Here is a 17,139-nt window from a genome sequence, read left to right as displayed (position 1 = left end):
TTAAGCCATTTTCCCCCCCCATTTGTTTAAACTTCTGCAATCAAGAAAAGCAGACTTGATATCCTGGGTCTAGATAACTTGGAACTTCGTCGCCTTCGACAGGACCTGGGTTTAGCATATAAAATCATCCGTTGTAATGTCCTTCCTGTCAATGACTTCTTTAATTTCAATAACAATATCACAAGAGCTAACAACAGATTTAAACTCAATGTCAACCGCTCCAGTTTAGATTGCAGAAAACATGATTTCTGTAACAGAATTGTATATGCTTGGAATGCATTACCTGACTCTGTGGTTTCTTCTCATAACCCCAAAGGCTTTACTCAAAAACTGTCCACGGTTGACCTCACCACTTTCCTAAGAGGACTCTAAGGGGCGTGCATAAGAGCACAAACGTGCCTACCGTTCCTGTCCTATTGTTTCTTCCCCTATGTATATATATGTTTTTAGTACCTCGTTTCTCCTCTTATATATGTTCATATATTATATAACCCTTTTTGCAATACTTACAATATATTGTTACGACAAATAAAATAAAATAAATAAATAAATAAATAAATAAAATAAAAGCCAAGGGCCATTGGTCCTCTTGTTTGTTAAAAATAAATATAATCTACTAAAAAGAATTCAACGTTAACCTGCAAGGAGAAGGAAGGGCAATGCTAAAGCGTAAAGTAAGTTTTATGTCTGATTGCTGACTGACAACTAGTAAGTATTGTATGATTTTTGTGATGACCTTAATCATGCCTTGACTTGAATCAATATTTTATGACTTCCTTCCTTATAAGTATATGAAATTTAGGCAAAATTAATTGATCAATTGTGTTTAGGCAGCCTAAAAGTGGACATTTAATTTTTAGGTAAGGGATCTTTTACTATGGCAACAGTCCAGCAAGACTTTAGTTTTTTGAAATAACACTACTATCTCTCTACTTTCAGATCTGCTACTAAATTAAATACTAAAAAGCATTCTGTTCATGGTACTTGATTGCTTCACACTGTCTCAATTTATATACACTGTGCTCACAGAAAATTTCACCACATCAGTCACACTTCATAATGTTCAATACTCTCATTATGCATACGTTCACACGAAAGGAATGTAGAATGAGCTACTTTGACTTTTCTGAAGCTGTGGCTAGAGATGCAATCAATTCCTTTTTCCCCCTTGGAACGTATACAATTGCAGTCGTTCAAAATAATTCTGATACGGTTTCAAAAGTTCAGGATGAGGCCTTCCAGAATTACCTCAAATCGTTTCCATTGGACCCATAAAAGTTCCCACTGTAGTTCTGGATGAAATACAAATCTTTATCACTGACTTTTAAGTTTAGGAAGACTAAAACTAGAGTTTGGGTTAGTGTAATTTATTTATAACTATAGTATAGAAGATGAAACTTGGCCTGCATGAAAGAATTGTGTTATTCATATCAACTATTCAAAATAATGATAGTAGAGTGAAAAAGTAAAACTTTAGAATATGACAGTAACTCATTTATATTCTAGGGAAAGATCAGATTTCATTATATCTTTAAGTCTGAAGACATCAGAGAAGAAAAACAATATTTGTGGCACCTTTGTGAATAGCAGTGCTAGGCCTAAAATTAATCTAGAGCTAGAGACATAGAATTGGCACCCTAGCCACATGGCTGAAAATGAGCAATTTTATGGACAATTTCCATGGAGAAAGAAATCATGAAGGCATTCAAAGCTAAAAAAAATGCTGTAATGATGGATGTCTCTGATCAATGTCATGCAGTCACAATAAATGAAAGGAGATGCTTTCCTAGATATTCTCAATGATGGTAATTATAAGACTGGCTGTGAAACTAATGAGAAAAATGAACCTGGAGGGTTGCATTGCATTGCCAGTACACTAAACTTGGTGTAAATTGTAAGTGTTGCTATTCCAACTGAGACAAAATTATTTATTATCCAAACTGATCATGCATTAAAATGTTATTCTTTTGAGTTTATTTTAACTTGACCCCCCTCCAGTGGTGGGTTTCAAAAAATTTTACTACCGGTTCTGTGGGCAAGCCTTGGTGGGCGTGGCAGGGGAAGGATACTGTAAAATCTCCATTTCCTCCCCACTCCAGGGGAAGGATACTGTAAAAAACTCCATTTCCTCCCGATCAGCTGGGACTCGGGAGGCAGAGAATAGATAGGGATGGGGTCAATCAGAATTTTTACTACCGGTTCTCTGAACTACTCAAAATTTCTTCTACCGGTTCTCTAGAACTGGTAAGAACCTGCTGAAACCCATCTCTGTCCCTCTCCCCCCATTTTGGCAAGATTTTGCATTTTGCAAAGTGGTAGTTCATAGGCATTTATTAACATTGAAATTAAGACTTCTGAATTAAGAATAGGAGGAAAAGGAAGCTAGAATCCTGGAGTGGTCTTTTTTGCACCAATTTGCCTGAATCTTTAATCTGATCAATGCAAAACAGAATAAAACTGTTATTTTCTGTGATTTGGAAAGTATACATCTATTGACGTAGCCTAAAACTGCATTTACCTTTTTGCAACTGCAGCGTTTCTAGTAACTCAAATTAAGGTTCAGATCAATTCCAATTTGAAGATCATTCAAACTGTTAACAAGCCAGATATTCCTCATCCTATACTTTTGAGTCCTCCCCATCACTTTGTGATTATTAGTCATTAATGAAATGTTGAAGAATACTGGATCCAGAAATCTTCTGGTATCACTTTTAGCATCTCATTCTGATTTTATAAGGAGTTGTTTCCGAGCATTCTTTGGTTTGGTTTTCAAGCTACCTATTAATGTGGCAAACATGTTTTCAAGCTATCTATGAATGTTATCAAACCAATATTTAACTGGCTTGCGAATCTGATTGGTATACATACTGGTAAGTATTTCCTGATTATGATTCTATCTAGCTGAAGTTGTTTCTAGAGTCTTTCTAATGTTCTTTGCTTTTTAAAGCAATACTCCACTGGAGTCAATGGGTATTTCACTTTAAAACAATTACGAATCAGATTAAAAAAAAAACAGTGCAAAAATTGCAAGACAATGAGAAAATTCCTTATTTCCTCAGGCATATCTAGTTTGGCTTTTGTTTTTGTGATCCTGGAACTTCTAAAATTGCATTTCCCAATTTTAGCAAAAAAAAAAAAAAAATATCTTGCAAATGTTTGACTTTCTTTGGATTTCAACCACATACACACTTTTCCGTTCCTGTACATCCACTGATTTCGAAGAGTGGAAGTTGAAAACTTCTACTAGAGGGACTTAATGATCTTATCTCCTTCTCTTTAAAGCAAGCTTTGCTTTTCTGTATGTAACATGCCTCATGTTGGTCAGTTAGACATTTCCACGTTTTCTATTACCGTATTTTCGGAGTACAAGACGCCCTTTTTTCCCCCCTAAAAGGGGGTGAAAATTTGGGTGCATCTTATACATTGAATGTAGCCCCACCCAACTACTGGCTCCCACCCTTTGGCCTCTGCCTCCCAGCAGTTTACCTCCTTGCAGCAAGAAGAAACAGCCCATTTCAGTTTAGCACAGCCTAATTAGTACCAGTTGATTGTCCCTTGGACTGGCCTCCCACTCTCAGCTGTTTCAGGCTGCAGGGATTGCCATTGCCTATTGCTTCACAGGCCTCTGCTGCTTGCTGCAAGGAGGTAAATTGCTGGGAGCAGAGTTTTTTTTTTCTTGTGCTAATCAAGCTATGCTGAAAACGAAAATGAAAGTAAAGCAGGCTCCTGTTTGCTGCAAGGAGGCAAAATTGCTGGGAGGCAGAGGCAGATTTCTTTTTCTTGTTTTCCTCACCAAAAAAGGTAGGTGCGTCTTATAGTCCAGAGCATCTTATACTCTGAAAAATAAGCTAGTTTTTTCCTCGGTTTAATCTTCTTTATCTTTCTTTTATTCTAACCTATGTATTTCTGATAATTACTTAACTTGCTCTTTCTCCATAATGGAAGCAAAAGCTATAGACACGCTTAAGTGTGTCTTATTTTATTCCAAAATAAAGCATGCCCATTTTACACACAAGCACCAACCTCAAGATTCCCTTTTTAAAAATATTCCTGGCTTATTTTTTCTGTTTAAACCTATTGACTATCCAACAGTTTTCTTTAAAATTAGAAATATAATAGGTATGCTAAGCTTCAATAGGCTAAAAACATACATAGTTCTTTCCTTTTGGAAAAGAGGGGGAGAAATAGCTTCAGATCGTAGAATACATTCTAATGCCATTTTTAGCTGGGAGGAATGAAACATGTCTTGCCTTAAGGCATAAAACAATTGCCTGTTCTTATCCTTAACTTATTTTCATAACACAAACATTTGTGTGTTAGTGTCACAAGCATCTTATAACATCTTGGACTACAGAAATGAATTCCAACATAATTTCCAGACAGATATAGAGCTCATCATTAGCTTTTCAACATAACAAGTACTTGGTTAATAGAAGTTGGTGTAAGGGGACATTTGGATCTTGACATGAAGAGCTGGCACCAATGAAAGATCAGTTAAAAACAATGACTTGAGTAATGAAAGAAACAAGCAGTCCTAATTTTGTTTAAAGGCAGAACTGCCAAGATTATTCAAAACAGCATGTTTTCTAACAGATGATGAAGAAAAACAGAATAAATTGCTTTACAATAGCATTTTGTTTTGTTTTTTACTAGGCCAATCTCTGTCTCATGACATACATTTTTACTTCTTCCACACTTCATAGCCTCAATCAATATGCCTGTCTCAGAGGTTTTTATTTTATGTAAAATTACACTTGCTGAGAAAACCTATTTGCAATACAAAATGTGAAGAGAAATATCAACATTGACATTGCAACAAAGCATTTACCGCATTTTTGCCTCAGCTATAATGAAAATCAGGTAAATAAATAATCTGGGTACCATAAAATGTTAGTTGGCCTCTGGCCATGTTCTTTCCTCTCACATTTTCAGCTACGCATTCGTACATGCCAGCATCTTCCTGCTGAAAGTTGGGGATTTCAAGAATGCTGCTTGATTTGTGTCTCCGAGCTTTTTTGGGGATTTGCTTTCCGTCTGTTCTTCTCCAGCTGATTGTAGGAACTGGGCTATTTATGAACAATAAAGGGAAAAATATGGTGGTAAAGCTATGTAATTTTAAATGACAGATGTATTATATATTAATAATTTTTAGACAAAAATTCCATTATATGATCGTCAAAACTTAGGTCAGATCTTCCCAACTCTAATTATATTGAGTGGAAATTCTGGGAATACCAAAGCATCTTGAAGGTGCTGGATTAGGAAAATCTGACCTACATCTCTAATTAGTCATGTTTATACCTAGGCTATTATTGGTTATACTTATTATCATGCAATGCTGATCACTTTTGTCATATATCTTAATATGGATTTTTGCCTTTAATCATATAGCTCAAAATATTTAGTGGCGTGTCCAATGGGCATATCCTGTGGGCCTGTACTTTTCTGACATTTATGTGAGAGGGTTCTGTCCACTACATACACAATTCTGCATTGATTCCATTCTTTCTGGGAACATATACCATTTATTAAACATTTCTCCAATAAAGAGAAATGTGATATATCTGGACATAAAGATATTTATTAGCCTTTTTCAAACAGAAGTATCCCTAATCCATCATTCGACTTATTTGAAACCTGTAACCTATAAAACATGGATCAGCTTCTCCAATAAGAAACTAAAGGCAGGCTACAAAATATAAATGCAACCTTGCTAATAGAGAAATTTGAAATATAGTAATAAGTGTGGGATATGATGGAACACAGAGTTGGACAAACTGGTGAATAAGGAATAGGGCTAAACACCTGTAGAAATATGACATATGTATCCTTTCCATTGAAAACAAATACCATACAGAATAAGATGCTCCGGACTATAAGACGCACCTACCTTTTTTTGGTAAGGAAAACAACAAAAAGAAATCTGACTCTGCCTCCCAGCAATTTTGCCTTGTTGCAACAAACAACAAATAGCCTGCTTTATTTTCATTTTCGTTTTCAGCATAGCTTGATTAGCATAAGAAAAAAAATCTGCTTCCAGCAATTTACCTCTTTGCAGCAAATAGCAGAGACCTGCACAAAACAGCTGAGAGTTGAGAGGCGGATCCAAAAATCAACTTAGGCTGTGCTGAAACTGAAATGAGCTGTTTCTCCTAGCTGCTTGCTGCAAGGAGGTGAATTGCTGGGAGGCAGCGGCCAAAGGGTGTGGGGAGTGGGTGGGTGGGGCTACATTCGGTGTATAAGATATACCTAAATTTTTACCCCCTTTTAGGGGAAAAAAAGGTGCATCTTATACTCTGAAAAACACGGTACTTATAAGTTTTATTCCTGTCATAAAATTGACTATTTTGTATATATTAGACTCTACTTAGAATAGATCTACTTATAACAATGGCACTAAGTCACCAATAATTAATTTAAATTGTAATAAAGACTTGATTTCACCTATTTTTTTCATAATGTATTAATAGAAGTATAAACAGATTATTGTGATTAAATATACTTTAAATTCATTAAGTAAATAGGACAATACTGTGGAATTAAACGAAACATCATGTATTTGACCAGATGACATGTCTAGAGTACACTGAATTTGACATTTTTTATTACAGGTCACAGATCCACCAAGCATAACCATGAAAGGAGACATTCTGAATTGATTTATCAGAATGGGATACAATATGCTAGGTCTGTATTATAGACAAATGCAACAGCAATATAGTTCCCTTACAATAAATCACTTTCATGCTAATTCCTGAGACTGAATTTTCTCATTGCTGTGGAATTCTGCAAAGTTATTTTTAGCATATAATTCATTAGGTCCTCAAGATTTATTTTCTGCATCCAATTTAAATAATATTTTGAGTCGGTTTGTATGGCCTATCTAGAAAAGGATCATACCTCAATAACTTTTGTTATTAGATTAAATGGTTGATGGATTAGATGTAATAAAGCAGGTAGATCTTTAATTTGATTCCAGGAAGATGATACTGTTTGAAGTGACAATTTGTATAGCACTGGAAAATGAGCAATTTGTTGAAAAGGTCCTGGAGCAAACATAAATTGTGTCAAACAGAATTCTCCCAATTTGGTAAACTGTGTAACTGTCTGAAAATAATTTCAGTACCACTGTGTGGTTGGCAAAAACTTACTTTCCCAGTGCAAAACATTCCAGCCTCACAGTTGTTCCTTTGGCAGATGGAACCATTTCTGGGAATTGCACTTCGATTTTTGGCTCATATTCACCCATCACTCCTGTGAATATAAAATAGATGCTAAACTGGGTTGATTTCTGCAGTTTATATTCTCAAGTATTCCAGAGTTAACCAGGAGCATTTTATGTATCATTACATGAAAGCTTATCTGTTAACTTAAAAAAAGACCTAACAGCCACTCAGTGAGGGCTTCCTCTCCCATTTATTGACTAGGGGAAAAATTGGCCTGTAGCTCTTAGCAATCTGCCAACGATTAGATTTCCTCATGTCTTCTTTTTATCTGTATGATTATACTTTATTAGTGCTTTGCTGTTCATAAAAAGAATATATATATAGGCCATCAGAGATTCAAATAATACCAAGACAAATTGTCTTCAATGGCATTATACAGGTTTTACTGCTTTTGTAAATCACTTATCACATCCATATTTTCAAATAAATAAACTATATCTAAATATTGGTTTGCATCACTGGTGGGTTTCAAATTTTTTTACTACCGGTTCTGAGGGTGTGGCATGGCTTGGTGGGCATCGCAGGGGAAGGATACTGTAAAATCTCCATTCCCACCCCACTCCAGGGGATAGTTACTGCAAAATCCCCATTTCCTCCCAATCAGCTGGAACTCAGGAGGCAAAGATTAGATGGGGGTGGAGCCAGTCAGAATGTTTACTATCGGTTCTCCGAACTACTCAAAATTTCTGCTACCAGTTCTCCAGAACTGGTCAGAACCTGCTAAAGCCCATCTCTGGTTTGCATAAGAAGTCATGTTTATGCTCAGTCAACATATAAACTGAACTGTTCCACTAGGGGTTCATGTGATTTCCTGGAGAATAAACTCATGAGAATTAAGTTATAAATTTTAGGGGGTATCCTTTGTATTTACTTTTGTTCACCTATAGGGATCAATTCAAGATTAAGTATAATAGGAAAATGGCAATTGTAAGGCATTGAATATGAGATTAAGATTCAAAAGTCTCATTTTCCAAAATACAGTTTGCAGACAGCTGGAATCCCTGCATCTTTGATTTTGAGCCATTATGACTGCTATAGAGGATGCTCCCCTGTTGGCTGGCTTATACTCTAAAGTGATCTGTTGACGTTTTATCCATGGAAGCAGATAACAGCAGCTGCCTCCTGCATGGAATGTTAACCCTAGAACTCTGCAGAATAAAAAACTACTTCAGCTGCGTAGAGGAAACCAGCAAAACAGCTAAAAACAAGGCTGAATTTGAATAAAGAAAAAAAATCACTTAGAACAGAGCATTTTTTTTCTATCCTAAGTTTGTTGAAAATTGGTGTGCCACACAGAGTTACAGAAAGTAACCTGAAGAGTGACAAAGTATAAAATAAATGTCAAGTAATGATCAGATCATGTAAGTTTATCAATATTTAGTGCTGTTTTTATTGCAATTCTTATTGTTTTATTTATTTATTTGTTTGTTTGTTTGTTTGTTTATGAAATGTGTATTTTTTAGAAACTAACTCATATAACTGTTACACTAATAGGTGTACATCTAGTGAATAATAGCATAGGATTACACTAAGATTACCCTAACTTTCACTAACATATTCAGAAATGATCATGTTGATATTTTCCAGCTCAGAAAGATTCATAATTTTATGAATTTATTTATTAAACCATCTAGGGTATATATCCACACATCTCACTATAGGTGACTTTGGATTGTTCACAATAATGGATAAAAGCAAAAAATATAAAACAGCAAATGCAAATATAAAAACCCATAACAATAAATCTTCTAAAAACCCAAAATACCAAACCCTAAGTGAAGGGGGAAAAATATGGCACCCTTCATAATAGAGCCATCTAGATAAATCTCTGGTTATGTGGGACCCTCAGGCCTGATCATGTATCTAGGTTTGAGAAGCTTTTAGAATTTCAAAAAAATCAAAATGTAACTGGTTTATTTCCCGAAGCTGAAGGATCAGATCTGTTTTGGGAATCAATAAATATTAGGCAAGACAAATACCATAACAACATCAAATATGTTACAATTTTATGATTAAAGTATACCCATAAAACTTTGTTTGTATGGATGTGGTTATATGTGTTTATATATGTATATATGTGAGTGTGTGTGTACATGTACAGAGGATATAACTATATAGGAGCTGGCTCAGTGACTGTTCCCTGTTCATAGTTCTTTGTAAGAGATGATCTGATGCTTAAAGCATTATAGATGTTCCCTATTCATTTTCTCTCACACAGAGATTCACACTGATCAAATGGCTTTTGAAGAAGAAAACAAGGAGTCCTGCTGTTGCTCAGCTGTTTTGAAATGAAATTGTCTTCATGGTGACTGGCCCTCAAATGTTTGTTCTTTATCTGCTGTATCCACTTTCATGGGTAGGATCGTCTCTTATCCTGTCATTATTTATGTTTAAGCTATGGATAGCAACTTATGACAACAATGCTGATTTCTTGGCTATTGCTATTGTGTTTCTGGGCAATATTCTAAGACTGTTTTCATTTTTCTATCTCTGTGTAACGATACTCTTACACGCTTCATAGAGCAGTATCTCAGTGGCAAAGATACTGTGGTTTGCTACAGTCACACAGATTGCATTGTTCCTCACTGACTGCTTTTGCTTACCCATGAATTTGTCAGCACAATTCCAAGGCCTGATGGAGTAAGCAGTGTGACTGCTTACTCCATTTTCTCAAAAGAGCCTGGCAGGCTGTCCAGTTGTTGATCTTCCACTCAATTTACCCCATCTACATGTTTATCCCTTGTACAGCCTTGAGGCCTTGCTTTTCTTATTCACCCTATTAACGTGTCATTGTTTAGTTTCAATATCTTTTCGACTTTTGCTGGGCTTACTTCAGCCACGTCAGCAGGTTTTTTTTATTTTTTTATTTTTGTCACACAGTATATATAAACATAAGCATGAAACAACTATACAACACATAAGCATATATATGAGTATGAGTATGTACTAACTATATTAATTGGATATAACGAAGGAAAACAATAGGACAGGAACACGTTTGTGCTCTTATGCATGCCCCTTACAGACCTCTTAGGAATGGGGTGAAGTCAATGGTAGATAGTTTTTGGTTGAAGTTTTTCGGATTTTGGGAAGAGACCACAGAGTCAGGTAGTGTATTCCAAGCATTAACAACTGTTACGGAAGTCATATTTTCTGCAATCAAGATTGGAGCGGTTCACATTAAGCTTAAATCTATTGTGTGCTTGTGTATTGTTGCAATTGAAGCTGAAGTAGTCTTTGACAGGAAGGACATTGTAATAGATGATTCTATGAGTTAAACTCAGGTCATGTCGAAGGCAGCGAAGTTCTAAATTTTCTAAACCCAGGATTTCAAGTCTGGTGGCATAAGGTATTTTGTTGTATTCGGAGGAGTGGAGTACTCTTCTTGTAAAATATTTCTGGAAACGTTCAATTGTATTGATGTCTCAAATGTGGTATGGGTTGCAAACAGTCGAGCTGTATTCAAGAATTGGTCTAGCAAATGTTTTATATGCTCTGGTTAATAGTGTAGTGTTTTTGGAGAAGAAACTACGCAAGATTAGGTTTACAACTTTTAAAGCCTTTTTTTGCGATGTAGTTACAGTGGGCTTTGGCACTTAGATCATTAGATATGAAAACTCCAAGATCTTTAACAGAATGGGGGTCATCAGTAAGGTAATGTCCATCAAGCTTGTACTTAGTGTTTAGGTTCTTTTTTCCAATATGTAAGACTGAGCATTTGCTGATTGAGATTTGGAGTTGCCAAGTTTTAGACCATTCAGGTAAGAAGTCCAGGTCTTTTTGGAGGATAGCTGTTTGTTGGTGGTGTTAAATAGTTTGACATCATCAGCAAAGAAAACACAATTACTTGTAATATGGTCACAGAGATCATTAATGTATAATATGAAGAGTGTTGGTCCAAGAACACTGCCTTGGGGAATGCCACTTTTAACAGGAACAGGGTTTGATAGAGCATTGCCAATAATATACTCCGGTTTCTCTTCAGATCATATAAATCTTTCACCTTTTACCAGTTTTGACCACTTGTTGTCTGTTTGATAGAAAAGCTGTTATCCAATTGTGAAGGGGTCTTGAGTTGCCGTATGATTTTAGTTTTAGGAGAAGTTTATCATGTACTACTGAGTCGAAGGCTTTACAGAAGTCTATGCATCTATTGCTTTGCCCTGATTAAGATTTGTAGTCCATATGTTTTTGCAGTGAAGAAGTTTTAAATTACATGATACATTTTTTCTGAAACCAAATTGTTTATTAGAGAGTAGGTTGTTTGTTTCTAGATGGAGGTTGTACAATGGCTGCGCATAGTTTAATGCCCTAGATGGTGTTAGCTGCCATAATACACAAAACACGTAGCTAAGCTTTCTACATTCACACCACCAGAAAATCCTGATCCGGATGAAACCCTGTAGTCACAAAACTACAGTTAAAGTTTTGGTTCTTTCTTCAGCACAAATGAGAAACCAAACAGGTCTGCTATTTCAGGCTGCCCGGGAAATAATAATAATAAAAAAAAGGACTTTGCCAACAAGTTGTTCTCTGCAGAGAAAAGTAATGAAACTACTTCATTCAGCTATTTTTACAGCTATGGCTCCCATTGCCACTGTTACACTTTCTCTGCACTCTGATTACTCCCAGCACTTAGAGTCTAATTGAGGACTGGCTGAAAGTATACTTAGAATAGATTGTGGAAGACAAGCCTAAATTTGAAGACAATTCTTACTATGGAAAGACCAGAGCAAAGACTATTTTCTGTGACTATGCCGCACAGACTGCCTTTTATCTTGCCCTTGGACAATTAGATAAACACTATCTCGGCAGAAAAGCCACAAACTAGTCTTATATTGATCCAGGAATTATCTAAACAATAAGTCTACTTTTACCATTGCCTGGCCATGTCCAGTTTTGATGCATTTTGGTGTTCTGTAGAGGAGATGCTGCCTGATTTTGCAACAGCTTGACCAATGGGTTAAGGAAATTTTATTGAATCTGCCATACGATAAGAAAAAAAACCCCACACATTGTTTTTTTTTTTTTTCAAAAAATGCAAAGTAACAGGTAAAGTTATATTTTCTAGGGCCCCTCAAGAAGCTGGTTAGGAAGCAGAATGAAAAATGAAATGCAGATATGAAATATTATTTATTGATAAATGTATTTATATACTATAAATAGTATTCCTTGCACAGTCAGTGAAGGATAAAGACGGAAAACAGGGACAAGTACTCAAGAACAGTACAATATTGCAATTTTAATAACTTTCCAGATATCAAGTCACATTGATATCTGATTCTAAGTCAGGGGTCTTCAATCTTGGCAACTTTGAGCCTGGTGGACTTCAACTCCCCAGCAAAGCTGGCTGGGGAATTCTGGGAATTTTAAGTATCCCAAATACCTACAATTCTAATGGATACAAAATCCAAGTAAATTATATAATTGGGAAGAGGCAGGGTGCATGTTTATAATCATCTTCTCTTACTTTTGCAGCAGCGAATAGGGAGATGCCTCGTGTAATCTGAAATGGGACAGAACAGGAAGTCTATTTTTCCCAGAAATAATTTTATAGGGCTCCTGTTTTCTCCTTTTAACCATGGTTATCAGATCTAAATATTTTCGGCATATTTAGTGCTAGATTACAAAGCCAACGCTAATCAAGAAAGAAGTTTTATTTGTTTTAAAAAAAGCAAGAAAAGCATTGATAAGAACTCCCTATTATTCATCTAATGAAGAATGTTGAGTATTATAAAAAAGTATTCACTTATTTGAATTGTTGGAATGGAGGATGTATTAAATTTGATTTTTTTCCCCAAAGGATACCATTTTTTATATATATTTGTTATTCATCTTGCTTATACTTGCTTATAAGGAATGTGAAGTATTGCAATAGGTCTAGCACCAACATTTTAGATTTATATAGTTCTTATTTATGTAATCAGGACATTAAAAATGGATGAATTTTCCACTTAATCTACTAATTTAATAACCATGTGCTCTAATGAAACTAATTCCTCTTATATATTGAAATATACTGGCCATGCAAGTGTCAAGGTTTTTTTTAAAAAAGATCCAAATACAGCTGTCATACTCCTATAACATATATCATTTTTGTTTGCATTTATTGCCCTTTAATTTACTTTTTTGCATCCCGAAAGAGTGGTCTTTTATATTAACTGCCTTAACGTATGAATATTGATGAATGAATTGCATTTAAACAGCTGAATTATAGGAAATGTAGAACAGGAAAATGAAGACTATAAATAGCAGGGCTATTTTATGATGCCTAATTTTAACATACAAATTTACTATATTACATTACTACTTCAAGCCCCAAATCTTATCATATTTCACTTAATGTTCACTGCTATTACTGAACTCAATGGACTGCCACCTGGTTTTTATGGCCCCTGAGCTTGGAATGGGGATGTAGGTGGCAGATTGCTAAATCCAAACTCTCAGGGTGAGGGAAAGAGGAGGGGCGGAACATTCTGGGTGGTAGCAGCAGCATATCAGTGGCCTCCTTACTAGTGGGCTGGTACCATGCAGTGACTGCCATGCTTCTTGGCCTGCAAATCTGCCAGCTATATCCACAAAGTCAGAGGAGGGGTGGCATCTGATCTAGGTGTCAGAGACTAGATTGCTAATTTTCTTGCTAGTTTATACCACAGAAGTCCTGTAAAATTCAGTTTATTACCTAAGAAAACATCAAAAGCATAAGATTATTCAAATATTTAAAATGAATGATAATCTGAACTCTTGTTCGGGGCCAAATCTTAATAATTACTTTTCACTGTATCTGTACAGAATGTAGATTTTTAGTATTATCCTTTAGAACTTTTTCCTTTTACCATTTCTTATGAATCTTATTAGAATGTAATAAAAAACTTACCATCATTTCTCAGGATTAAAGGCGTAGGAGGCCCTCGCACTCTGGTATTTGTTACTGTGTTTGTCACGACACATGTATAATTTCCCACATCCGATTTCTCTACTTTAGCTATGTATAAATTCCCAGTTTCTTGCGAAACAAAGCGGCGATTATCCTGATGCACAAAAGTTGGATATTCATTGAAAATCCAGGCATATATCAATTCTGAAAATAAAGCAATAATAACTATTAATACTATTATAGAATATACTTGTGGAAAGCAGAAGACTAGGTCATAAAAGAAGCAAACATCAACTCTCTCTAGACATGCACACAGACTTTTCAAACTGTAAACTTCAGAAGAAGGACTGCAGTTTTATTAATTTGAAGCCACTCTGATTTTCAGACACCAGCTCCAATTTTGAGCCTAACAAGGTAAAAATATGCATTTATACAATCCTGGGGAATCATTCAGCAAAATAAGCAGGTGCTTAGAACAACAACGCAAGGGAGGGGCACCCCAGAGTTCCCCCTGCCCAGCCCCAATTATCACATTCTTAACTCTTTCAGTTACATGCTCAATTTTATATGGAATCCTAACCTGTTGTGTTAAACTTTAATCTGCTTTAAAAAAAAATAAAACTTTGGCATGGTGATTGACTCCAGTTTAAAACATTTGGTTTCAAAATGTTGTCAGATATCACATTTGTTTCCATCATCTGGTATGAGGGTTTTGTTTCCATTGACAGCACCATTGTTTGTTTGTATTTAGGAAATAAACTGGACTTATTCTGACCCTACATGTATATAAAGGCAAATAAAGGAATCTTTGTGTGGAGAACTCTAAAACCTGGGCAATACTTCAGCGTCACATTCCAATGTTTTCTTTTTTGGAAGAGCCAGACAGGAACTCTGTATGAATCAGAAATCAGTGCATGGTTACAGAAAGTAAACACAGCCATAAATTCCCTAAAACTAGCTATCTGGAAACATTAACTAGCTGGGCACTTTATATATTCTAGTAGAAGAGAGTATACAATATGTAGCTCAGAATTGAACTGAGGAGTCCTTGATGCTCTGTGAACTTGGCTGGTTGCTTGCAGATGTTTCATTACCCAACTAGATAACATCATCAGTATGAGTGAGTGTGGGCAGGGGTGGGATTCAGCCAGTTCGGGCGAACCAGATGCTAATTTTACATCTGGTTCGCTGAACCGGTAGTTGTAAGGACAGGCTGGCCCCGCCCACCCCACCCCACTCCTCCCAGGAGTCTCCACGCGGCCTGTTTTGGATGCCAGGTAAGTTCAGCACCCGTGTGGAGGCTCTGGGAGGGTGAAAAATGGGCCTCCAGAAGTCTGGAAATGGGCCCGTTTCTGGCCTCTGGAGGGCCTCCAGAGCCTGGGGAGGCTGTTTTCGACCTCCTGGAGGCTCGATGAAAGCTTTCGGAGCCTGGGGAGGGTGGAAATCCCCCCACTGTGGTGCAGAAGACTGAGTAGCCCACACCCACCATGGCATGCTCACCCAGCAACCGGGCAGAGAACTGGTTGGTAAAATTTTTGAATCCCATCCCTGAGCATGGGGTTTGCTTGCCAGGAATCACTAAGAAAAAAACCACACCCCAACCATCTGGCAGGGCAAGCTATTGTAAATAAACAATGAGCATACCTCATACTAAGTGATGCTGTTATCTAGTTGGGTAATAAAATATTTGAAAGCAAACAACCAAGCTCAGAGAACACTGAGAATTCCACTCTATATATCATTTGGAAATTTGTGGCACTTACAGTAAATATAAAAAGTTTCCCATTAAAAAAGTTTTAATTCTCCAGCTGATTGCAATTTATCATGCTGGATTTAAGAACAAATCATATCCATTTCTTTTCTCTTTGATTTGCCTAATCATTTGCTTCTACATTTAGGACTTCATATACCCTGAAGATTAGAAGAGGAGAAAAATGTATATTAAATGAAGTATTCAAGGGCATTATGACTAATTCAACAATATTCCCAATTTATACTTTATCTTTGGAAATTATGCAACAACAGGGACATACACTGCAAGCAACTTCCAGCACTTAGGTTTCACTATAATCTTGTTATATTAATACAAGACTATTACCCTAAACATCTTAAGAAGACTATTAAAAGAATTAGAGAACCATCTGTTGCAGCTTTATAGGAGTATTTTAATTCCTTTTAATGAGTCATCATTGTAATTGACCTCCACTTATTGTAATACTTTTTAAGATAAAAGGGCTCAATCCACCAAACAGATTTGTCCCCTCACAATAATTATTTCACTTTCAGCTTATATGAACACATTGCATTCAAATGTTTACTAACAAAAGATGATACTGTTATACTTTAATAATCACTCTCCAATGGAAACCATCTTTACTGGATTTTTAGAAGATACAATAATTATGTTTTTGTGTCTTATCTAATCATTGTATTTACACATGGGCTTCTAATTATAAATAACCCTATGTTATTGTCATGTGGATGCTTCTAATAAACAAGGTAGCATTTCTCAGTAGGTATAACACAGTCCAGAAAAAAAACCCATGTCCCTAAACCATTATTTTTTACTCTAATTTACACATTAATTTCCTTTCCTTTAAATGAAGGTAACAGTTTACAGACACTGTATTTCAGACTGAATACAAGTGATTTCTTGTTGTTGCTGTTGTTTTCCTTTCCATATTCCCCAGAGATCATAAAGAATTTTAAATAATTCTTGTACTGTGAATTAACAGATGCCACTTATGTGCATGCATCATAAGGGAGCTTGTTAAAAAACAGTGACAATATAGCTTGATCCAGTCTGTCCCATGAAACTTGGCAAAGTAGGGAATTATTTCCACTCATGGATGGCATTTGTAAAACCCATGTGGTTGTGTGCCAAAAGCTGATGAATCAAAAATGCCAAGAGGAGATCTTTAATTCCAAGAGCCCTGCAGTAAACAGAATGTTCTTGTTGTTTTCTTTCGGTCCTGTGCGAAAGGTTGGGTGAGGGAGAGTGACTGGCCGTCCCATAGTCCCCCAATGAACCTCTAT

General features: G+C 36.1%; 1 protein-coding gene across 1 annotated transcript in view; it reads right to left on the bottom strand.

The window, feature by feature from the left end:
• Positions 1 to 17,139, bottom strand: part of LOC131191126 (contactin-4-like) — a 721,863-nt gene that overhangs the window by 151,435 nt on the left and 553,289 nt on the right. Inside the window, exons 6-8 of the mRNA XM_058168934.1 lie at positions 14,104 to 14,307; positions 7,152 to 7,254; positions 4,882 to 5,066 (exon numbers count right to left, since the gene is read on the bottom strand). Coding sequence (XP_058024917.1) covers positions 4,882 to 5,066; positions 7,152 to 7,254; positions 14,104 to 14,307 — 492 coding nt within the window. The remainder of the gene's footprint in view (positions 1 to 4,881; positions 5,067 to 7,151; positions 7,255 to 14,103; positions 14,308 to 17,139) is intronic.

The sequence above is a fragment of the Ahaetulla prasina genome, chromosome 2, assembly GCF_028640845.1.
Source record: "Ahaetulla prasina isolate Xishuangbanna chromosome 2, ASM2864084v1, whole genome shotgun sequence".
Taxonomy (NCBI): Eukaryota; Metazoa; Chordata; class Lepidosauria; order Squamata; family Colubridae; genus Ahaetulla; species Ahaetulla prasina.
This window is presented reverse-complemented; position numbering and strand designations above follow the sequence as displayed.